At 38.1% G+C, this 26,239-nt stretch overlaps 1 protein-coding gene across 10 annotated transcripts in view; it reads left to right on the top strand.

Annotated features, from left to right (window-relative positions):
- Nucleotides 1–26,239, top strand: part of KCTD15 (potassium channel tetramerization domain containing 15) — a 315,267-nt gene that overhangs the window by 240,916 nt on the left and 48,112 nt on the right. Inside the window, exons 1-4 of one of the 10 annotated variants that reach the window (XM_050922854.1) lie at nucleotides 16,118–16,451; nucleotides 17,441–17,529; nucleotides 18,208–18,335; nucleotides 22,053–22,228. In XM_050922854.1, the coding sequence (XP_050778811.1) occupies nucleotides 22,065–22,228 (164 nt within the window). In that variant the 5' untranslated portion in view covers nucleotides 16,118–16,451; nucleotides 17,441–17,529; nucleotides 18,208–18,335; nucleotides 22,053–22,064. Of the gene's footprint in view, nucleotides 1–15,484; nucleotides 16,035–16,117; nucleotides 16,452–17,440; nucleotides 18,336–19,002; nucleotides 20,143–20,181; nucleotides 20,421–22,052; nucleotides 22,229–26,239 lie in introns of those variants that run through there. The other 9 variants (XM_050922852.1, XM_050922853.1, XM_050922851.1 and 6 more) reach the window with 9 other exon arrangements.

The following is a 26,239-nucleotide window of genomic DNA, read 5'->3' as shown; positions in this document are numbered from 1 at the left end:
AGGCCATATTGCCAGAGGCATGGGGAGATTTGACCTCTAAAAGGTAATCTTCTGTCTGCTTAGAAATGTAACATTTTTCATATTGAAGGGTTTTATATAGTATCTATCTTTCTGCTCTATAAACAGCATACCCAACCCTCAAATACAATAGAGCTAAAATTAATGACAGCTTTGTGATTAATGTTGTAAATATTTACATATCAGGAAGTTATCACTGCATTACCATGATCATCGGTGCATAAGAAAAATTCATGGGCTAAATTCTAGCACTGAGTTTATTGGGGATGCACAAGGGTGTATGTCAGGCCAGAGGTTGGCTCACAAGGTCCTGGATGTTCAGGTAGAAGTTACATACAGGATCACTAAATCCATCCCTGTGCAAGTATAGCTTATAGTTCCCCTTAATAATCTCATACTATGGGTGATAATGTGTTTAGTACTCACCTGATATCTCCTCCCTAGATTATTTAATAAAGGCAAGATTTCTTTCTAATGAGTTAAACTTTAGGGCATATTCACCACAGACCAGACCCTGGGAATAACAGCTCAACCGAAAGAAGAATTATTGAGCAAAAGGCTGAATCTATATTGTAAATAGAAATATTTCGACCTTTTACAGACGTGTCTGATTTGTACAGACTAATATTTTATTAAGCACATGAATCTAACAGGAAAAACAAATTAATATTTTCATGGCAGTAGCTCCCCTTGGTATCCAAAGCTGGCAATAGGTTTTGGCCCTAAAAAATGTCACTTCTGATATAAAAGAATAGTTACAAATGATCTATGTACAGCATCTTTCATTTCAATTCACACATCACATATATATTCACCCCATATTATAGCTGTGCATTGAGAGATTAAGGATTAAATAACTTTTATCCAAAAAGCAATTTTTCTGATTAAGAGATGGTGAAAAAATTAGGGCTCCTGGAACTTCTACATCTGCAAAATCCATTGCTATCTATGAACTTCAAACAGGTGCATGTTTGCCTCACTAAGACGGAAATCAGAGACAATAAGCTGCAATTGGTGGGTCAATGGCAGGAAGCCTTGCCAAGGCAGGCAGTTGTTCCTGGCAAATTAAACCTTAATGGCAAAGTTAGTGCCATCCAATATATTCATAAAGGCACCTTAGCATCTAGATACCAAATACAGCATTAACATACAAATATAACTATTCAGAATGGACTCTGCTCTTACCACCCAAGGATTTGGAGTTCTCCCCATCGAACTATTGACCAAATGTGCCAAGGATCCTGCCAAACCTTTTGGCTTGACAGCAGTGCTGAAGGGGCATTTGTATTAGCTCATTTAAATATGCAATGCAGCAGTTCAGCACCCCAATAAAGACTGGTGCTGTGATGGAAGTATTTCAAAGAGTGCCTGGAATTGAAGATGTCTGACCTTAGACATGAAGCCAAGATGCACTTGAGCAATGTCTTCCTCACGGGGAAGAAGCCTTCTGATGAGACAAGCAGCAAAACTGGATGACCACTGATGTCGGTTCCTGAAAAAGGTACAAACCAACCGTGAAACATAATCAGCACTCACTGAGACTGCCTTTGTAAAGGAGAGCGTGAGAAGTTTCAATTACTGCATTATAGCTAAACCTCCCTCATGTTCTCTTTAGTAGTTACTGTTTTCTACCAAAAGCACAAGACAATCTTAAATCATTAAATAAGTATTTTCATCGAGACAGAAGACAGCCACTTTTAACAATGCAGTCAGCTATTCAGTATCATCTTCAGGCTGGTGTGAAATTAGCACATTGCAGTATTTTCAATGAGAGGTGTTCCTGGAGCGCATCAGCCAGCATGGAATAGATTGTGCTTTTGTGAAAGAAAGATACCAAAAATCAAGACACTGTGGTTGCAGTAAAACCTTAGTACCTTTTGGATTGAAACAAAGGTATGATGAGAAAGATGGCTCATGCCATCTCTCTCCAGTTCTGGACAAGAGTCCCATTTGAAGAGCTTATCGGCCACTATCCATTTGGTTGCTCTACATCCAGAGGGCATAAGTGCATTCTAACCAGTTCTAGGGGCAATATTCATGTTGCTGTTTAAAAAAAAAGTTTTCCATTGTATTGGACAGTGATGCATTTCCTTCATCCTAATGCTTTGGATAAACACTTTAAGGAACATGATAATTCAAATTGTACATGACGAAGAGAACTGCAGCTGTGCTATCTATACAGTTTTATTAAAAAAAAAAGCATCTTGCCAAATTGGAGAGAAGAATTTTGGGGTGGGTGAAGTGGTTGCGGTGCCTTGTTCTGAAATAGAGAAATACAAATATACACAGTGTTTGTAATGTGAGTGCCACTTAATTCGTGTTTTGAATAACTCTTTATTTTCTTTTATTTACTATTTAATTTTTATCATCCAGATGGGGGAGAGGAAGAGAAACACTATTTCATCACTCATTTAAAATCAGATCATATTTTTGAAGCACCTAAACAAATAGCCATCTGAATTCATGATTCCAGACACTTTGATTAAACATCTATTTCTGGAAATCCAAGTGTCAGTACTATTTGCAAAGCACTCCTGAGAAATTCAACAGTTAAAAAAGGCTTGCCATACTTTGCAATGCGGCGTGAAATTTGGGAGCTTACTGCTATCAAGGTGATTGAGTTTCTTTCGCTATTATACATGCTAAATCCAATTCCCAAACTAAGTATTCTTCTGGATCTAACTTTTGAGAGAAACCAAAAATATATTATTAATCTCAAAATGGAATTAACTCAAAAGATTCAGAAAACCTCTTAACATTAGCCCAGTCTGCACAACTTTACAGTAATTCATACCCACTCTACAGCCCTTTTCATCCAGTTAAGAGGTTACTTTACCAGACTAACATTAGTGTTAAGTGAGAACCAGGCTGAGTCACTATAAGCATGGCTATCCATAACTCTTTCAATACCCTGCCTCTATTGCCTGAGAATTTATTTTTTAATTATGATAATTTTCCAACATAATACACAGTATACTTGTGTCTCTATTTTGAGATTAAACAAAAATTAGTTACCATAACATGCAATACCCAATAATAAACATTAAGGGCAGACCTACACTACCACTTAAGTCGATCTAATGTACCTTGCTCAAAAGTGTGAAAACAACACCCACTGAATGATGCAAGTTACACTGACTTAAATGCTATCCACACCAGCACTACGTCGGCAGGAGATGCTCTCCCACTGACAGAGCTTCTGCCTCTCACAGAGGTGGAGTAATTATGCCGATGGGGGAAGCACTCTTCCATCGGCATACAGCATCTTCACCAGACATACTACACCAGTGCAGCTGCACCAAGTGTAGTGCTTCTAGTGTAGTCCTGCCCTAAATTCATTCACTTTCTATCTTTATCAACAATGGTTAACATTTAGAACATGGGCTGACGCAGAACCTAATCACATCACCTGGACATTCAGGGCTTTAAGCCCACTATAAACTCTTATAACCAAGTCAGGGGACTACGGTGCTGTAATGAGGTCTCCTGACAATTATATTTGCAGTGTAGATGGGCCCTTATTCATTATTGTCTGGAGTCTATTTATAATCTCTTCCAGTATGAAAATTAGAAACTAGAGGTGAAACCATCCCTAATGCAGAATTAATGACATTAATATAATGGGAGGATGAGTAGTTGGCATATGGGGGACAAGGTGGATGAGATAATATCTTTTATTGAACCAACTTCAGTTGGTGCAAGAGACAAGATTCCAAGCTAAACAGAGCTCTTCTTCAGGTATATAATGAGGATTATTAAATAACACAAAATGGTTTCCAATTAGTTGAACGCTAAGATGTAGTTTAGCTGCTCTTAAGTATTAATGAGAATGCACAAGAAATACTGTAAGTTAATCTGTATGTTGTTACAGATGTAGAAAGTAGAGCTTTATCTAGGGGTATTATTACAAATAAGAAACACTGCCCTCCTGAAGGGCCATGCTTAGTGCCACTGAACAGCTAGGACCCTGGGCAAAAGGAAAATACCCCTTCCCAGCCAGGACTTTTGTGTATTGGTTTCTTGTGAGTCACTATTCAAGTGTTACAGTACAATATTCCTCCTTATACAGCTAGCAGATAGTTTAATATAAACATCATACGCCAGTCTGAGATACACCTGACTGCACACACACTGCACAATCTCATGAGCCTTCTCCTCTCCCCTAATGATAAAGAAGCTTTCTCCTGTAATGGTTATAAGGGCAACAAGGTCAACCTGCTCTGACTAGCACAGACCCTCACCCCAGACAAGCTTTGGAAGAAGAAACTCCTGGCCAGACCATCTTCAGGAGCACCACTCCTGGGGCCCACAAGAACCATCTATGATCCTGATTCAAAACCAAACCCCAGAGGTCTCCTGGGAGCAGCAGCTGGTTTCCTAGACAACCACTGGTAGCCTGAAAACATTCTTGTATCATTTACACAGCTGATGGGGGAAGGGAGGGGCACTACCTCAGTGGAAAAACTGGGATAAGGGGATACCTCTGGCCCAAAAGGGTTTCCTCATTGAGCCTCCAAAGGTACCTCTCATCACAAAAGCATTTAATTCTTACAAGACTGATACAGTGTTGCAGACATTTCTACACAGCTGTAAGCAAGGAAAGTCTAAAAGGCTCTGCTGTGAGTAACATGGACAGCCTTTGTTGTTACACTTTCTGTATAAGCTATTTGTACAATGAGATACCAAGCTCTTCCTTCTGTCTTGTTCTTCTACTTGTTCACCACGTCCCATATTTTAAAACAAGAATAAGAAAAGGGAGTCACAACACTTGCATTATTCATATCCTGAATGTTATTTACAAAACCACCACCAAAATAAGAACCATTGCCTTGCTAGTCATTGAAAACATTTTTCTCAGGAGCAATTCAAGATTCATTTAAACTGTGTTTGGTAATTCACTTTTTAGAAGGAGGCTGGGAGCCTGATTCTGATTTCACTGACACCTCTAAATCAGGAGGAACTCCAGTGAGGTTAATAATGCTCCTCATTTACTGATGTAAAACCAGAGTGAGAGGAGAGAGAGAACCTCACTATTTTCAGGGGGAAAGGACTGTGAAACAATAGAATAAAACCAAAGAGAATTCTCTGTTAACGCACAGAGTGTCCATGAAAGAGATGTCCCGATAGAAAAAAGCTACAGCACAGACCTTCAGAGGTCAGAACAATTGACTTGGGTCAGGGGCTCAGGTTGTGGGGTTAAAAATTGCATAGTATACAGTTGGGGCTCAGCCTGGTGCCTATGCTCTGAGACCATCCCCCACTTAACAGTTTCAGAGCCTGGGCTCCACCCCAAACATCTACACTGCATGTTTTTTATCCCCAGGATCCCAAGTTAGCTGACCCAGGGCTAGTCACAGCCATGCAACAGTTCTTTTATTGCAATGTAGACATACTCCAAGTTTCCTTCCCAAATGATCTTACTATGTTCATTCATAGGGAATGAAAGATGGCCATCAGCTACTCCCCCCCACCGCATACAGAGATCCTTGCTACAGCATAGCCTTGTTACACACATCACCTCATTTATACCCTCTTTTTAGTTTGTCTGAGATATTTAAACGTTGCCTGTGTAACCCCATTGGATAAGTTGTGTCTTTACAGTAAAAATACAGTGTGACTTTAAGAACCCACATTTAGAAGGTTTGAAGCTAATGGAGCTGCATTGATTTACACTAACAATATCTGGCCCAGAAATCAAATTCTGCTCTCAGGGTTCCATCCTGCTACAACTGAAGTGAATGATAAACTTCAAAGGTGAAAGACTGGGACCTCACAACAAAGTCTGCACATGTGGTACAATCAGAACTCACCCTCTTTCTGAAGTTTACCTTTATCACAAACAACTAAAAATAAGGTAAGAAATTTCACCATAAGCCTTCACACTGATATAGTTGTGCCTAAGACCCCCATCTCCAGAACTGCTCAGCCTACACCTCAAATCCTTTCTCCCAGAAAGCCCCACCCATCTCTCTTATATACAGGTGTGGTAAGGCACCACCTGCTTCAATGAGTCAGCAGAACCCAATTAACCCTTTGTCAGCAGGATCCCCACTGCTGATAGTGGAAGTTTCAGGCAAATGCTGTCTGCCATTTAAAGTTTCTTACTTGATAACAGGCTTTAAAGGGATGTCAAATAAAATATGAAGAGCGGATAAAAAATCAATCAGTGGCAAGGCCTGAAGTTAAAGCAAAGGAACATGCACAGCTGATACCAAAGATAAATGGTATTAATATGAGTATTGCAGCATCTAGAAGGTCCAGCCACGATCAGGCTGCCATTGTGGTAGGCTCCTGCATAAAAACATAGGAAGAGGGCTGTTGACAAAAGAATTTGCAATATAAATTGCAATAAGATGCAATAAGTGAGTGTGATAAACAAATGGAAGGAGGGAAGGAAGGAATGGAGGCAACAGGTGATGTGATAATATAGATTATATAAAGTGATATGATTATGTAAATTAGCTATGGCACAAGTTGATGGCTCTAAATCATCTTAGATGTTTGTTTTTATGTGTTTATTTATTTTAATAAAATCAGCAATTCCTGATTGCCGCTCAATCTAACCATCATTGATTGGCTGATTTCTTGTGGGCACTACAGCTGAGGTGTGGCTTAAGGAAGGATTTGAGAAAAAAAGGTAGTGGTTTAGCAGAGTAATTCAGGGAGGGACTTCTTGAGCGAAGACCTTTGGGAGAGAAGCAGACAAATGGGCAATGATTGGCTACTGTCAGGATTGGGTGGGCAACAATAAAAACTGAATATGGCAGACAGACAAAAATCAGTGTGACACTAGGGCACGTTAAATTCCTATTCACAAAGGAACATTTTATGCTGGAAAATCAGTTTCCACTCCTAGCTCACAGGAAGTACCAACAGCAGGAAGTTAAACTGATTGAATATTTTCACTTAATATTAATTTTCTCTCCATCACATTGAAGTTGACTAATAATGGACAGAAACATAACAGTGTAATTGTTACTATAAACTATGTTAATAAGTGCACTATACCACATCCAGTAACACCACATCTTTTTTATTTCACACTAAATTTACCTGGTCTGTTTACAGATTCTTTCTGCAAAATTCCACAGTTCAAAAATTGATTATGGATTAAAAGCTGAATATTAAAATTTCCCTCAATAACTTTCCATACTGAGGATTGTGACTGACAAGATTGCAAAAATAGTGACATTATAGTAAAAAAATAAAAAGGTTTGAGCAAGAAAGCTGAATAATTACATAATTCATCTCCAGAAACCATGGCATTTATTCTCTTCTCAGTGTACATCTCCCTTTTATGTCAAGAAGAATCAGCACATGTATCAAAATAAGAACAAGACCCTAAGTTACATAAAGTTAAGGGATTCATTCATACTCACAAGAGCAAAGGCATTCTGTTCAGGGCAAGATTCTGACTTCATATGAGAAGGTACACATGACTCAGAAAGTGGCATTATCCATATTTGAGGAGCTATCAGCACACCTTGTGATACTGCAGCACATTATCCTCCAAATGCATGTTAGCACACTTATACATTTCTTTAATTGTTTGCAAACTCTCAGAGTTTTGGATGTCTGCTTTATTCATCTAATCTAATGCATTTATATTGGTGCTAGACATGTCAAAAAATGTGCAGATGTAGGATCCTCAGGTATGTACCTCACTGAAATTTTACTTTCAATTTAGCATGTGCAGAATACTTCCCTCTGCCTTAACCACAAATGAAGCGCATGTCTATGCATGGGTCTATGGATCCAGGTCAAGAAAAATTAAAGGCCCAGATTATTCGCTATGTGGAACTCAGCACAGCAGAAGAGAAGAGTCATCGAGAAGCCAGTAAAGGCTCCCTGATTTTCAGGACCAATATACATTAGATCCCAGCTGGCAATGGCCCCCAAAAGACCACATGCTAGCTGTTGATGGGTGCAGCACAGCATGTTCCACCTGTACCTCTTTGGACAGTTGCCACAGCAGGTCATCCTCGGTCCCAGCATAACCAGCCACACTTCACTGACCATCTCCTTTCCCTACTAAATTATTTCATTTTGAGGTATTCTTCACTCCACTTCAGTGTTTTGTTATCTCTCATTACACAACATAGATGTGTGTTTAACTTTCTCCTCACACGCTATGAAATTCATGCTCTGCTTTAATAGTTGAGAACTCACTATATCATCTCTCTAAGAGAATATACCCTTGTGCTAAGACTGTACAGATTGTCCAAAGGGGACACAACACCTTGTAAATCACTTATGTTAGAACTCATCTCATCTAACATTGATCTTAGGAGGAAAACACATCAGTTGCTGCCACCTACATCAAGTCTTGCCTTCCTTTCCCACTGACTGCCCTATCCCACTTCCTGCATCACTAAAGGCCTTCAACCCTGGAAGAAATCATTTGTTTTTCATTTTTATGGCATTGTCAGTGAGCCTCAGCAGAGCTATGGATCTCTCATGTAAGGTCTGGACCACACAAAAGCCAGTAAAATGATTAATCCAGCCCTTCCCAAACGTTTTGCCTATGTGACCCCATTTTGAGACTTTGTGACCCCAGACAGCAACAAAGCAACATAGTGAACAAGGAATCCCTGGAATTTACATCTTAAAATGTTATCTAATGCTCTGTAATGTGGCACATGGGCTTTTATATTGCAGCACCGTTTCTCAGAGTCTGGTGGTGTGGTAGAAATTGCATGTCTAATCTCTGATGTGACATCAACAGCAGATGGATACTGAGACTTAATGAACACAAGTGCACTGAATCCAGCTACACACAAATATGCGCTCACAAAAGGCACCATCAGTTTCAAGGCACATGTTGAGAGTGCAGGATATTCATTTTTGACAGTGACCCAAAACTCCAGAACAGTAAGTTAGGGCTTTGATCCTCGCAAGAATTGGTTGCAGGAAATTTTGATGAGTTATTCAGTCTCAGCAGCTGGCAAATCCATGGTATCAGGCTTGCACTGAAAGCGTTTTTTTTACCCAATCATACTTTGCCATGTCCAGCAGAGGGAAAAGGATGCAACCTGTTCCTCCATTGGGCTGAGATGCTCAGCCATCACCTGTGACTTACCATGATTCTTTATTGACTGCCAACAGGGTACTCAGGGTAGCATAAAAGAAGATATGGGCCCTGCCTTAAGGCGCTTACAAGCCACTGCTTTTCCATCTCAGAAAAGGCTAGCACAGCCTCCTACCAGCTCAGGCAGAGGATTCTCTGTTAATAAGGCTGCTGCCCACAGATAAGGATCTTCTGGATTCAAGTCTCTCACCCATACGTTTGCACATCTGGATGGTGAAAATGGCAAAATGGCATCTGACCAATGAGTGTCTCCAGACCTGTTCCAAAAAATCCAAGCCAGGAAAAATGGCAGTCTCCATGCAATATGACCTCACAAGTACAGCAAGCGGGAGCTCATGCTATGAGAAGGCCTCCATTTTGATCTACAAAATGGCAGCCTTCATGGTATCATAGATCACACTGTATGTGCAAAGTCTTGGGGTGTGGAGGCTGCCAGCTTGTGGATGAATAGGGTGGCTTCCTGGCACAGCATTTGTGGAGCAGGTCAGGACACATTTAGGGATAGACAGCATTGTCTTGCAGGCCAAATCTGGCTTGTTGGACTTGCTATCCCAAAAGAGGTCACAACAGTTTGAGAACTACTGCATTAATCAATCCATTATTTGCCCAAAGAAGAGAGCATTAAGATGCATCTTGGGTTCCATACCAGATATGCCTATGCCCAAAGATTCTGAAAATGGATCATGATTTGAATCAAAATAGAGCCTATAGCCTTTTTCACCAGTTCTTTGTATCCTACCATTCAGGAATCATTTTTCTGAGTATAACTCATTGAAGACCTTCGCTGGAATAAGCAACACATACAACCTCTCCTAGATGTGTATTTAATAGGGAGCTGTCTGCTACCCTGGATTTTACACATCATTCAGTTAATTCAGTGATCCAAATGCAAAATCAAGCACTCAGGAACACCATGTGGCTTTGTGACACTCCCTGGAGGACTTTGTGTCTATAATAAACCAGAGAATGGATTACAATCATCAATAGAAGTGGTTTTTCATCTGTGACACATATAATATGGATATTATTTATTTAACAAGTAACAAAAGACTAATTCATTTACCCATACAAGTTAAAAATACTCTTAATATTAATTGTTTCAATAAAAGTGTGAGAGGACATTACAGAATGGCAAAGTACAAAATCTGAGAAATACCGTATGCTGAAATGATGCAGTACATATCGATCAACAAAATTGTATTTTGGGTACTTTTTTTGGCTCGTAACAGTCAGGACCAGAAGATGAGAAATGGGCAAACATTTCATCTAGATTGTATTTCCAGCTTAAGTTTAGTTTGCCTAAAATGTTTGGCAAATGCATGTTGCATCTGACTAAATGGGTATTCACCCACAAAAGCTTATGCTCCAAAAAGTCTGTTAGTCTACAAGGTACCACAGGACTCGTCGCTTTTCACAGAGCCAGACTAACACTGCTACTCCTCTGATACTAATCTTTTGATAACTGCTAAAATAACTGCTTCTCCACATATGCAAATTTTCCCTGAATTGGCATCCTCTTCACATCTTTTGGTTCCATCTCATTCTCACCAGTTGAAGCATTAGTGCTGGTTACAAGTCCCCTGACATCTATGCTTTCTTCACCAGGAGATGTGTCTTGTTCCTTATTCATTTCTGTGTTTAACTTTGGCCTTATTTACCCTGACAGAAGACAAAATTCTACCCTCAGCCATATCAATGAAAACTCATCAAAGTCACCAAGGTTTAATTGATTGAGGACACACTTGGGCCCAACAATTATTTTTGAAGCACTGTTTCACAAAATACTTGCTCAGTTCTCTAACTTTCCCCTCAGACAAAACTGCTCCCACAATGTAATGGTTTCTTAACCACAAGTAGGAAAAAATATAATTATGTATGGAGACATTAGTTTTAAAGGGACAGACATCTAGCTCTCAATCCTTCACTGTTTAATTCTTGTTTTTTTTTTAAAAATCGTGACCTGTTTTACTTATTGTTATTATTTATGATTATTAAAAATATCACAAAGTGTTCTAGGCACTTTACAGAAACATGAGAAGGCAAGGTGCCTGCCCCAGAAATGTATAGTTTATAGATTTGATCCTACTGCCTTTGAAGTTAATGGGCGTATTACCATTGACTTTAGTAAAGGCAGGATTGGAACCTAATTTCAGACATAATACAACAGGGCAACAAGTACAGAGGTACATTATGACACAGGACAAAGCATACAATCACAAGATCAGGCATGGACTGCAATAAGGACTTGTTGTGGTTCTTTTTACAATAATTAAGAAATAATAGTTAAGTTACTGTTGTGACTACTGTATTAATGGAAACAGGATGTTCTTACTTTGTATTTCATTCACACTTTCTTTGATGTGAGTAGTAATTTTCAGATATGATTATTTTAAAAGACTTCAGTAAATCATAGTGAAAGGAGATTTAGGACACCTGGAAATCTGAACTTGTGCATGTGTTGGCCTTCTATCTTATTTTAATTTTTTATTGTAAAATATGCATCATGCATTGTTTCAGGACAACATGAAAACAGTTTAAAGAAAACAGAAATGTAGTGGCTTTTATGGATTTTGATTTCAACTCTTAATAATACTTACCAATAAATCTTTGATTAGCATACTGAAAAAATTCAAACTCAATAATAAGATAAAACAAGACATATGTTATAAAATGGTTTTGTCCTTTTCAATACAAACTAAGCATCTGCAACAGGATACAAAGAAATGTTGATAAGGAAAATGTAAAATAGTTTATTGCCTGTGCTATTTAATACCTAAATAAAATACATTTCACATTTAGCCAAGAACTTTTAAAGCACTTAAGGTAAGCTAACCTCTAACCTACCAATTTTAATTATAATATTCCATACCCAAGCTCAGAAATTTTATATTATGAATTTGGATTTCTTTTATAAAGGATGTGATAATATTGCTAAGAAAATAAGTTCACTTCTAAAATTGTTTCTTTTTTCTTGTTTGCTGCAAAGTATTTAATATTTTCTTTTGTATATTTTTTTAATAGTTGAGCTTTAAGTGAAGCTCTGAAAAACAGTGGAAGATTTTATTTTCAGGGTCACAAGTACCATAGTGAGATTTCTCTCTTAAACAATGACACTTAGTATCTGTGTAGTTCTATGAATACTTTTGAAGTGTCATATTAAAACCAATCTCTTGGCCTTCAGGCAAAGAGAAGCAATTAGTCTTGGAGTTGTGAATAAATAAAAATCCATTTATATACCCGTCCTTGACATGTACCTTGCAAATCTTAGAAACTTCATCTAGTGGGAAAAGAAATGTTAAATCATGAACACCAACACTAATCATATTGCAACGTTGCTTCCTAAAACTGTTTAGTTTATATAAATCTTTTAAGTATTAATTCATATGTATATATTCATATATATTGAAACACAACAACAAAGTGGCATTCACACAATTGAGTGAGAAGAAAGAACTGAGTGAGTGCATGTAGTGCTATACAGAACACCTTTACTATCTACTACAGTATTATGGGTAAAAAAAACCCCTAAATTGAGAACAATGTCCCTTTCGAGATACCATGAAAGCACTACTGTGTAATACATACATCTTTTTCATTCTTAACTACAATTGTGCCTTTGTTTTGATCTTAAAAAACAAAAAAACCCAGCCAGACATTTTATTACTATGCAGTACAATTAAATTATACTTTTTTGAGATGGGTTGGGACTGAGTAAGGAAGCAATTTCTGCTTTCTGTTCAATAAAATATTTTAATTATTTCTGTTTCCTCTTTATTGGGCCTTGATATAGAAACACTATATTTCCAGTTATGTTTTGATTACTGCTCATGATTCTCATATTTATTTTATGTTTGGCAGTTAGACCGTAACCTACGGATGAAACAAAAATTAAGCTGCTAAATCATATAAAATGTTCAGTCTGTGCCTTATCAATAAGTCTGTGCCTTATTTGACTTGTGCCCTAAAAGACTTTAAGTCTCAGTGGGTTTTCTCTCTCTCCTGAAATTGCACTTGTTGAACTGTTAGAGGGAAACTACTTAGGCTACAGTCTTGTCCAGTATTATGGTGAGGCAGCTGTTTGAAGACACTGTTATGTTCAGGAGGTTAGTTGAAAATAAAATCCACCCTTTTGTGCTGGGCTTTCATAGGCAATACAGAGACATACTTCAAAGGCCAAAGGTGAAACTGTTGCCCCTGCTAAAAAAACGGTACCTGGTAGGATGGTCAAGGCAAAACAAATCTGAGTCTGTGCTGGATGCAAATCTCTCAGCTGACCTAGTTCTCATTCTCCTTTTCATTTCAGAAGCTCAGCTAAAAATCCATAAATTAAGGAAATTAACTGATGGAGCCTCCGGCATCTTTGTAAGCTATTTAAATCTTTAAATTTACAACATCTTCTGCATATATCAAGTAATTGAACTAACTGCAGGGATGTAACTTTAATGAGAAAATTTCCCTCTTCTGCTGTAGTTTGTACTCTTAAAAAAAAACACTACCCTTAGGAAAAAAGTTTCTGTTTATTCCTGCCATGGAAGATAACTTTAAAACCCCCCAATTTTAGGGGTTTCTGCATTTCTCACTTTGTTCCTTGATAGTGCAATAATAAAAATAATAAAAAAGCCAACTAGTTCCCACGCCTTCCTGCTCAGCCCATAAATGTCAGGAAAGTAAAGAGTGGCAAGCCCAATGCTTCAGATCCTCTCTCTGACAGAGGAGTTCTCTGGTGAGGACAAGCAATTCTGATTTCCCTTTAACCATGAAAATGGCCTGACCTTTGCAATAACAACAAAAATAAATAAATAATTACATAACTTTTCTGCACTTACAGTTGTTTGCAGCTAGTAGGCGCTGAAGATCTAAAATTAACCTAATTCTAGTCCACAGAGGCTGAAATTTTTGTAATATATAAATACAAACACACACACAAATATATCCCATCCTTACACTCTTGAGGTCTGAAAAGTCATAAGGCACTGAAAAAATTCAGGGAGGGTGGAGGTCAAGGAAAGGTACGTTCTGGAGATCAACATGGCAGAGTGATGAACTGCAAAAATAACAAGAGGGTTGAATTGCATGAAATCACATAAATGAAACAAAGGACACACAGTTTTTTAAAAGTTTATTCAGAGAGAAACATAATTTTAGGAGGAAGGGGTTGAGAAGGATGTTTTTATAGTGTTCATTAGCCAGATGGGTGATATGCAAAATAAAAAAGACCTAATCTGTATTAAATCATAGAAATAAAATAAAGGAGACAGATTTTAAAAAAAAAGTTTATTCCAGGACGAATATTATAAACATATATATATTTGGTGTAAGGCTGACCCAGCAGGCAACTCTCCCGAAATCCATATGCCACATTGGCCATCTGCAACTAATAATATTAATAATAAATACATGAAACCACACGCACAAATGTTAAAAGTTTATTCAAGGTAAACATCATTGTGTGGGAGAGGGGAGTAGTACGGGTGGGGGGAAGTGGAGAATGCAGGTTTCCCTCGAGATCAATATCCCAGATTGGGTTAGCGGCAAAAAAATAAATAAATGCAGGGAACCAAATCAATCTGCTTTTGTTAAAAGTTTATGGAGGATTTTGCTCTGCTGGTTGGAGGGAGGGGGCTGGGTGTGAGGTTCCAAAGGGGGAGGCACAGCGACGGGAAGCAGCAGCAGCGGCTGCTGTTGTGGCCAAGCCAGCGGAGCGCCTGTGGAGCTGCCTGTCTGCCTGGGAAATCTTCATGGCAGACATCTCCATCTAGCCGTGCGCTATAATTGAAATGGCGCTTTTGGCCAGGGGCGGCCTGCCAGGGCGCTTTCTGCAATAGCACAATGCATGTCGATAGACGTCATTTGGTTTTAATGGCCTACAGGAAATTTGGCGTTTACAATGCGAGACATTAGCAAAGGGTGAAAAGGGAGCGAGGGGAGGGAAAACGGAGGGGAGGGGGGAAGGGAATAATTGCAAACCCCCCTCCCCAAAAATACCCCCGATCTGCATCTTGATTGCTGTAGTTTTGATTATTTTTTTTTGTTAACTTGATCTAGTTTATCAACAAGTGCGGAGTGGGTGCTACCCTAATTGTAACAGAGGAGTCAAGAGATGTGAGAAACGTGCCCTGTGTTACTTATTTGGGAGCTGAAAATTTATGCCTAGTTGAAAATGCCTGGGGAAATATTACATCAGACCAAATGACAATGATTAAAATCAGCTTTTCCCCCCTTCCTCCTTCTTCTTTTCAGTAAATCTATTGAAGGACGTGACAGTGGCCTGATATTCCACAACATTAAACCGTTATCCCCCCAGCCAAGGAAGGAGAGGAGCTGGCAACCCAAACCGTTAGAGAAAGGATTCTGCAGCCAAGGAGAGGGGGGGTAGCTTGGGGAGGGGGGTGGGAAGCAGAAGGAGGGGGCTTGGGGTTTACCATCTGATTTTGTATTATTATTAAATTTTATTTGTAAAGGTATTTTTTTAATCTGGAGATCGCCAGCAAAAGGAGGGAAAAATATCCAGTTTTCATCGCAAAATTAGCTAGGGCGAGAGCAAAGGGCTGAGCTAATTGTAGCCTAATCCTCTGCCCTGGAGGCGTTTGCAAAGCCCTGAGCAAGAATTCGCCTTTTTTCCTCCTCTTTTCCCTTCCCTCTGTTATTTAGAGACGGGATTATTGCCTTTCTTCTCATAACAGCCTCGGCAGTTTCATTTTAAGGGTTTTTTTTCCTCTCCACACACACACACGCACAAAATAAACAGAAGAAGCATAAAAAAAGAGAGAGGGAGAGAGAGAAACAGCAGCTTTAAAAATAATAATAATCACAGCAGGATCTAAGGAACAAAGATAGTAATAAAAGCAAAAAACAAACCCATCAACACACAAACCCAACAGAGCCCAAAGCAAAAGGGGGGTTTGCAGATCTCTCTTCTGTGTTCAAGGTAAGGAAAGCTGCTCTGACTGCTGCTCCTGTCTCTCTCCCTGCATGGACTGGGGAGTGCGCATTGCATTGCATGGCTTTTTTTTTTTTTTTTTTTTTTTTTTTGGAAAGTGCCTCTTCTTGAAACTAACTCAGATCTTGGCTCTGGAGAAGAGGCAGAGGGTTTTTTTTAAAGCTACAGGATCCATTTTCATCCACCCTCCTTTGATAGCGCTGGTGCTCCGTGTGTGTGTGCATGCATATGTGTATGGTTTGTTTCCTTTTTTTAAAGCATGGCCAGTGTTGCTGGAGCCCCGGTGCCCGGGGTTCCTAGGCTGCTGCTGCCGCCCTAGCCCCAGCACTGAAGAAGGCAAAGGATCCGGGGGCAAAGCCGCAGCGCGGAGGAGGCAGAGCTAATTGGGTCCCGGGCTTTTGAATGGTACACAAGGAGCACTGGCAACAATTGCACTTTCCAAAAGGGCAGCTGCAATAGGCAGCAGGCGCTGCCACCGCGTTGTAGGGCTGGGAGGGGGGGATGTGGGGTTTGGGGGGTTGTTTTTCCTTGCACTGTTTGTGAAGGGAGGGGGGATGTTTGTTTGTGGGAGGGTGCGGGGGGTTGTTGATGGTTTGTAGTTTGGTTCCCCCTTTTGCTTTCAGGGGAGATCGTCTTGGTTCTCGTGGGGACTTTGTGGGTCCGTCCTTTGGGGTTGTCTCTAAGGTGTCTAAACACAAAGGGGGAAGGCAGATGACAAAGCTTAATATGGAAAACACGGGCGGTCTGTGAATGAAACTCTGGCGCCAGTCAGAGTGGAAGGCTTGATTTGGTGTAGACTTCAAACCACTCTGGGCTATACTTTGAATTTCTGTTCCTACATGTAATGTGGCACACTTCTGCAAAATTAATACATTAGTCTGGCCAATGTTCACCACCATTGGTTGCACATAAAATATATAGGATCAGAGGTGCAGATTTTTTCCCCTGCATTCATTTAAGGCATCTCTTGTTATGTGAGAATAAGTAAGGGACGCCATGTTGTGCTGCCTTTTTTTTTTTTTTTTAAATGTTACCTTTGGGCATTGCTGTATATATTTCTAACAAAAAAGCCAGAAGTTTAGTGGCCGGTGTGCATGGCTTACTGGTGATTTCCCTGACCATCAGCAGGGAAAGGCATTTGGGTGACGTGAAACTTACACTAAATAGATTGGAGAGTGCTAGGAATGGGGGGAGGAGAGTGGGGAAAAGAATTTTTTTTAAACGAGAGCTCAACAAGCTAACTGCTCCCAAAAAGTTTCTGACATAATCCACTTGCTAGCAAATGTCCAGTGTTTTCCGAAGAAGAGTTGAGGTGTGTGCAAATGTTTTATGGACTTTTTTTTGTAACCCGTTGGCCAAGGTTTTAAAATAACCTGATCACTTCTTTGTCTTAGGTTGGTTTCACAAAATAAACAATCGGCTCAAAGTCGCCTAAGAGGCAGATTCTGGATATTATCATGATTACGTGTTTATAGAGACAAAGGTAATGCCAAGTCTCTTTAATTTTGACCCTCTGGCTGGGCTGAATCCTACCTCCCTGGAAATACAGACAGTGCCATGAAGCCACGAGTGCAAGGTTAAGTTCTTTAGCTGGTTATTCTCCCAAGTGCTTGCAATGGGGTGTTGGGGGGCTGAAACCGTGGTTTTACTTTTAGTGCTATCATAGATCTGCTGTTAAAGAAAGAAAGGTCTCTGAGGAGAAAAAAAGCTTCAACGAGAATCGAATAAAGGAACCAGTCAGAGAACAGATGTTGGTGCTGATCTCATTAAAGACGAGTCAGTGGTCCTGCAGCAGGCTGGACTTTGTGCCTTTGATGCACACACAGCTAGCTGGCTGCATATGGGTTGAAAGATGCCCCCTTTCAACATCTTATAGAGAGAGCTGTTTCATGGCAAGTCCTTAAACCTGCAGTTTTCATTTCATGTCTTAAATGTGCATGAAGGAATTAAACTGCACGAGTGAATAACAGCATTAGTTTCAATTAATTTTTATCCTGGCAACAATAAACTTTAGAAACAAAGCACTTTTACATCCTTAATTAGTCTTGGTTCCCATCTGTAGTCTTTTAAGTGTCTGTTCCTTGATTTAACTTTGTCCCTCCTTCAGAGCTGCTTTCTTTTTAATTCTTTTCCCTTTTTTTTTTCTTGTTATCCCTTCCAGACTGTTTCTTGTTTCTCTTCTGGAACCTTTCACTTCCCTTGTCCCTATCTCTCTGCAGTTTATTTCTACTGTATTTTCCCAAAATCAACAGCAGTATTGGTTACCATGGCCCCAAGCTATGTGCAGAGGTGGGAAAGCTTCATTTGTCCAAAAGTTCTTACACTTTTGAAGTCTTTCTGTTAGTAGGATCTGCAATGTATCATCTAGAGTGTGTATTAAATGAACAGTATTCCTGTAGGCTTCAGAGGAAGAAAGGCAACACCCTGGAAAATTCTGCAGTCTTTCAGCATTCTCGGCCCTAGGGTGATAGCCCTGGGCATGAAGCTGAATGGAGCTCTTACAACTGCCTTCTGTTTACCTTTTATGGTTAAAATAACAGCTTAGCAAAGAAGCAACTTCATGGAGAAACGATTCAGTGAAATCATCTCAAGCTGTAGCAGCCGAGCTAGTTTAATCACCCCTAGAGAGCTGAACAACTGTGAGCACAATGGGACACAAAATCATTTTGTGTGTAAATGAGCATGGCATTGTGATTATTTCACTTTGCATGGGCAAATAGTTTTTACAAGCAGTACTTATGCAGTTCGCTTAGAAAGGCAGAAAAAGATAAGCTGGCTCTGAAAAATCTTGGTGTGTAATGCTTGGAAAACTAAATATTCAGATAATTTGGGAATCAGGCTCTATTGATTTTGCCTTTAGCAGGTTCCTGTGTTACTTATTAGAGCAGGGTTATTGCTTGTGCCACTAGTAGTGATGTTATACCCTTTTGTAGGCAACTAAAGAACATGGATTATTTTACATGGTTTAAAAATGAAAATTGTTAATGTTTCTTCAGTATTTACCCTTAAGGTTTTAATTTTCACATCAGTATTAGAAAACACACAATTCCACAGGATAAATACTTTTAAGATCCAGCTCTGTGGATAAAATAAATATATTACTTGATATGGTGAATTTTAGCAGCATTTTATATTGAGCAATACATGTAAGAAGAGAGTCAATAAAAACTGGGATTAAGGAATCAGGAATATTTATTTTTAGGATTAATGGAAGTGCTTTTTACACGGTTTAGGTAGTGTTTAAGACCTATGCTCTTTGTTGATTAACTAATACAAAAATCATTGGCTATCGCAACTTTATTAAACATTTGGGTTATTTCATCATATTAATCTTCTCTAACTAAACAAACCTGTATTTCAGTTCTCCTGATTCCCTCCCCTAAAATAAAATCCTGGAACCCCTCAGTAAGTATGAAATTCCATACAAGATTGTGAACTATTTTAGTTTTCCAGTGATTTTCTATAATTAAGTGTTTTTTTCAATGCATACTATAGCTGAGTGATTCCAAAAGCAGAGGATTGTTCAAAAAGTCCCTCCAGTGAATAGTATACATTAAATATCTCTACTGTATGGGCATGGCCTCACAGAGAGTCTCAGACAGTTTGCAGATCAAGGCATTTGCTGATGTACTAACATTAAACAAAATCGTAAGACAGTAGCAGTGTTTAAATATGCACAAATAGATTCAGATCACTTGATCTTTAGCTTTCTGTGCATATTTTAAAAGTGGAGTCTATTTCAAGACAAACGGTTAAATGTAAGACTTATTTAAAGAGAACTACAAGTTCTTTGATTTCATTTAGAAATTGTAGGGGTCCAGATGAGCCCTAATTAGGCATATTTTTTGTAAAACTCCATGAGGTGGATTTCCAAGGCAGGTCTGTATCCTGCAAGGTCTGTACCTTTATCATTAGTGATAATAGTTAGGGTTAGAACAAAGAAGGAGTTGACATTCAGCTCGTAGCTACTGACCCTTACATTTAAGTGAAGGAGTACAGAATGAACATGAGCTTGCAGTGCTCTTTGGTAGGAACACATCCTTTTCTGTGTTGGTATACAGATATAGCATCCACAACTAGAGAACAGACTGCTAAAGTACTACCTTGTTTTAAAAAATTAGTAGTTTTATTTGTGATATGACATATTTCCTAAAGATTGCCCACAACAGGACCTTGTGGGAAAGAAGAAAGCAACAACTTTAGTCATTAAAGGATTGACTCATTTTTCTTGAAGGTGGTGCTACAGTAAAAATGTTAATGCCAATTTCACATCGACTGACACAGAAGTTCTAGAACAGTGTTGATATTTTGTTCGCATTCAGTGCAGATGTCCATTCTGCATTTGAAGAGAAAAGAATGTGGATTCATAATGGGGTGATGTATTTCTCCAGTATAACTGGAGTAGTTTAAAATTGTTATGAACTAAGCTAGATGAAATAGACCTAATCTAAGATGTGGTTTTCTTTTAAAGGTGTCCAGAGACATTATATTTTCAGTACCTTTCCATATATTTTGGTAACCATGTTTTTAAGGAATCTTGTCAATTATATGTTCACCGAATGGTTTGGGCAAGCATATTGTGCAAAATATTTATTGTTAAAAGAAAGGAGAGACCCAGTTTTAGGATTCTTAGAAATATCCCCAAAGTAACCTGGAAGAATTGGACATTCACTTTGTAATACTGCATATAAAGCGTCTATCAGATGTTAGGAAGAGCCTAGACGTTTGGTAGCATGACTGCAAAACAAAATACCAGGAAAATTAGATTATATTCAGAAATGTTTTTAACTATAATATTTTGCATATGTTGTTCTACACATATGTGACAGAAATTATGGGAAATTTTATAAAACTTCCAAAAGCCTGAACAAATTTTCCATCTGTCATATATGTTTTCATTATTATTTGATTTGATTTGATTCAGTTGTGTAAAGACGTATTGGTGTCTGATAGAACTTCCAAAAGCTTGAGCAGTTTTTCCATTTGTCATATATGTTACCTATAATTTTTTATTTAACTTAAATCAATTGTGTAAGACACATGTTGGTGTCTGGGAGAGAATCGGTTATCATCCTTTTCTTATAATAGCTGAAGAGTTTTTGGAGATATAGATATAGATACAGATATAGATAGATATATAGATATATTTTTTGCCCTAGCAGTCCCTTCCACATCAAATGGGGTTTTTGAAAATCTTTTAAATATTTGTTTTAGGTTAACAGAAGCAGAAATTCAGTGCATGAATTTGTAAATCAGCTAAAAATATTTAGACTCAATTCCATTTAATTTTAGATATTTTTAAATAATAAATATACATGTTCATATGTATATTTCTGATTTCTAATGCTAGATATGGCATTTATGAAAGCTTTGTGTCATGAAAACTTTGGTCATTTTATATATATTTCTGCCGTTGTTGCATCCAGCTATTCATTTCCTTCAGTTTGAAAGCGTATTAGTCCCTCATTATATCTATTATTAATATATAATCAATATTTATCAATTTATTTTGTAATTATTAAAAATAAAATCTATTATTTTTCATAGTTTGATGTGAAATTCACTACATGTATAAACTAAATGCCACAGGTACTGAGGAAATCACTAATTTAGAGGTGTCTCGTTACTGAGACAAACTTGCAAAAACCCCTGAATCCCAATTCACAAATTGGTTATTCGTTTGTCAGGGGATATTTCACATCTAACACATAAGCCCGCGACCTTTAATTAGAATTTTGCAGTTTGTTTTATGCCCCTTGAGGCTGACACCTTGAAATTTTTTTTCTTGATTTCTTATTGCTAATAAGCATCTTTCTCTTCCCCTCTGGTACTTTGAAGAAAATGATGCAAATACACTTAATTACAGTGGTGGCAATAATTTGTTAGCTGAATATGTGATCAGGCAGATGCAAAAATGATCTGATTAGATCTGTGATCACACTAGAAATAAAGGTAACACCCAGTTACATTTAAGAAAAACTGTTCTTTTTTGTCTTCCGTTTCCAGGAGGGAAGAAGCATGTCCCGTCTGTCTCTAACACGGTCCCCAGTTTCTCCCTTGGCTGCTCAAGGAATTCCTCTCCCAGCTCAGCTCACCAAATCCAATGCTCCTGTGCACATTGATGTAGGAGGACACATGTACACCAGCAGCCTGGCTACCTTGACAAAGTATCCAGATTCCAGGTAAGGCCTCAGTGTTTTCAGGCTGTGTGTCTATTTCATTTCAGTACTTGGAAATATATATTTACCTGTGTGGAATGTGAAACATGATTTATTATATATTCAAAACTTATAAATAATTCAATCTCCAGTTTATACATTAACTTCACTAGAGTTCTATAGGAAAAAAAGACTGCAAAATGCATGTGTTATTTAGACAGTCTGTTCATTTTCTTTCTCAGCATCTTCCTTAGCACACTGCTATGTTTGAAGCACCTGTTGATGTGACTGTTCTATAATATTCTCCACTCTATGAATCAATGTATTTATTTTAAAACAAACTTTTGTTAAAAAATAAACAGCTCGTCTTTTATATGAGTGCTTATGGATACATATGTAAGCCATCAGAAGCCCTATAATAACTGCAGTTGTATTGGTTGGTAGAGTTCTTAGATGATCTGTACTCACTTATTCAACAGCAGTGACACTAGACATTCATTTTCAGCAGAATGTCCAGCTCACAATGTATTTATTTGCAACTGCACATCAGGTCAAAGTTGGATATAATTGTTGCATGTTACTGATACATCTAGTGAGAATCTGCCCAGTATTTTAAGGCAGGAGAAACTGCAGAGAGATGCATACATAAACCCTCTGCGGTGTTCATTTGAGGCGTTATTCTGTGAGGTGCAGACTGCTATGGAAGGAGATGCACGTGGGAGGTGTTTGGCTCTTTTCAGGATCAGGTCCTAGGCTGGCAGCTGAAGAATGTAAGTGATTTAAGGGTTAAAAGCATATTCGTCAAGAATGCCTCATAAGAGTTACTTGGTAGCTTTAGATTTGTAATTACATCCACCAAAATTAGTATTCTGAGATTGAAGAATAACATACTTTGTTTATAAGAACGTGTTTATTCTGTATAAGGGTCAAATGCTTCACATCTGAACAACAGGAAGTATGAGATGTACAGTACAAGGTGTTTGGTCACACTGGCTAAAGAAAGCAGTTTTGATCCCAAATGCAAATCAGGAATCAGGTCAGCAGTTTCGTTGTCAGAGGTTCTGCTGTCAACATGACCTGTATTTCTTCAAATGGACAGCCTTTTCAGCTACATTTTTGTTCAGGTATTTTCCCTTCAGAAGAACTAGAGATTTTTGCACTGATTTGACAGTTTCCCAAGCAGTAAATGACATTTATAGAGACACCTTGAAATGCCTCTGATGTCATAAAGCATATGGCTGTGATTTCAGTCCAAGGCTAAGTAGTGCATTGAAATGGTCCATGGAAAAGGAACATTAATTGAAATGCCAATATTTTAAAATTAGGCAAAAAACAACATGATTTTTCAGGAGACCATCTATTTCAAGACTTCAGTCTAGTATTTAATTACAAGGAAGAAATCTATCCAGTGGGGAAAGATTTATAACAAAAAAACAGACGGATGTTCACAGTAAAAAGAAAATACAGAGAATATGCAGCAGTTGCAGTGAAATAGCACATCTGTTTCCACATTAAAAAAAAATCACTGCTGACATTTTAAAAAATATGCCTCATATCAGAGTTATTTAATAGAAACTTCAACTGTGTAACTTGCAAAATATAAATGTGTTTAAAATAAATGCACAGATTTTATTTAGAGGTTTTGGCTTATAATACAGATTTGTTACTTCTATTTGTTGAAACAACAGAAGTGTATTCCTCTTGGTTTTTAAGCTGCATGTACAAAACAGTTATTGGTCAGACCCTAGTGTATTGTGTGACGTTTTTGTTGTGTATTGTCTTGTATTTGCATGTGTTTTATCATCTCTTAAGGCTTGAACTTGCAAACCTTTTCTCACTCAAGCAATCTTTTCCCATGGTTTCAGTGAATCTACTCATATGAGTAAAGGTTTGCAGGATTGGACCTCTAGATCCTAAAGTTTTTGAATAACATCAGACAGTCAGAAAACCAGAGGGGATATGTAGTAAAGAGGTATCAGAGCACACATTTTGTATTTAAAGATAGAGACATTCTGGTTATTTTGTTTCATTTTGCCAGTTGGGTTCCTTCAGTGTTTGAGTTGACATAAATGGTTGCCCCATTCTTTACCCAGGAGGGCCTGCATTCATTCCCATTGAATTCAATGGCAAAACTCCCAGTGATTCAATGTTCTGATTCTTGAGATAAAGTCACAAAACCTTTTGTTTTCGTTGCTCTCTGGAATATCGTCCATGAGGTTATAAATTGCTTTCGCAATTATTATGGACGAGAGAGGGATTCTGAGTCTTGAGCTAGTGTAAGAGAAAAGGATATGTGTTGCTGAGTGAGACAGCTGGTAATAGTGAAAAGCACTACAGTATTAGCCCACGCTGCAAAGATGGCATGGGTGGCCACAGATTTAGGCACAGCTGTTTTCACACATGCAGAGCTTTTTGGTTTATTTATACAAGGTATTAAATTCTTTTCAGGTTGGCAATCAACATTTCATAAGAGCTTCAAGTATTGTAGATTAATCAAATTTTATAGGCCCTGGTTCAACAAAGCATTTAAATGTGTGCTTAAGTACTTCGCCGAATAGGGGTGGATATCATATGGTTTGCTGAATCTTTGATATAGTTGCAGAAAATAAAGTTTCAGCACCCTAAAAATTAAAGTGTAGGGGATAATTTTCCTGTGTATCTGCATTACATGCTTTATTTGCTTTTGTATGCTTTGAAATCCTAAATATATACTTAGTTTATCATTTACATTATATCACACACTCACCTTATGCTAATAGAAAATAGAAAAATCATTCAGTCATATTTATTTCTCAGTTGTACTTATAATAATACTGATCCTGCAAGGTCCTGAACATTTTCCAACCTTGCAATATCAGGCCTAACAAGAACAGCTATAGGCATGGTAAGTTCCTGCCTATACCTGCTTTTCAGTCACCCTTCTGGTATGATATAAATTACACCTGACAGCAGACAGTGTGATACATTTCTCATTGTAATTTGGTAGAATTGACTGTGGTCAGCCCACTCATGGCTTTGCTGTGTTCTGCCATTCATAAGTTATGTGTTTCAGCTGTAATTCATGAAAATTAAGGACCTGCTTCTGCAACCATGACTTGTGTGAGTCAGTGATTTGAGGTCAGTGGGCCAAATTCTGTACTCAGTTATCCCAGCGTAATTTCAGAGTGACTCTGTTAAAATCTTTGTTGCTTATATCAGTGCAATTAAGAGGAGAATTTGCTCCAGTGAGTGAATTTTCATGAGTAAAGAATGCAAGATCGGGCCCAAAAGGTGTTAGTCACATCTTCTGCTGTAAACTTTCATAGGCTACATGATGCACTTCCTGCAAGGGAACTTCTTTAGCTATGTTATAGAATCATAAACTCCACAGTGTGGTTTAATGCACATGTGCCATGACCTGCTCATCTGTACTAGGGGTGTGATTTCAAGAAGAAAAAGCAGCAGCAGCATTTAACTAGTGTGACAAATGGGAAACTAATTAAATGGCCACTATACATGATTCATTCCAAGTCTGCATTTCTCATTATGGTACAGTATATATTTTTTCCAACTAACAGAAACAATATATAAACAAATATGTTGGCCTTTCAAAGGATAAAGGCAAAGATACTATCTCACCTATTGTATCTCTCTCAAAGATATATGCCAGCATTCCAAAAAAATAAGGAACAGATATACTTAATTTTACACATAACTGTCATATCTGTTTCCATTATTAACCTGTTTTAATGGAAAGTTACAATTTACTGCATGATCCTGTATTCCTTGTCCCCCCAAAAAATTAATTGAAATTATTATGAGTTTTGGATGTGCAAGGAGATTCACATTCTACCTTGGCCGGATCTGTATACTGAGTGTCTCACATTAATTTTATTCCATTCATTTATGTTTAATACATTCTCAAAAAGTCTTAACACTGGTAGTTTTAAGTTACAGGCATGCAAAAGAAAGACCCTCTTATGCACTCCCACAGTCCATGTCGCATATTTAAATAAAACAGTCAAAGAAAACAGACAAGTTACTAATAGTTGCCAG

This window comes from Gopherus flavomarginatus, chromosome 14 (genome assembly GCF_025201925.1).
Source record: "Gopherus flavomarginatus isolate rGopFla2 chromosome 14, rGopFla2.mat.asm, whole genome shotgun sequence".
Taxonomy (NCBI): Eukaryota; Metazoa; Chordata; order Testudines; family Testudinidae; genus Gopherus; species Gopherus flavomarginatus.
Note: the sequence above shows the minus strand (reverse complement) of the source record. Positions and strands in the feature narration are given on the sequence as shown.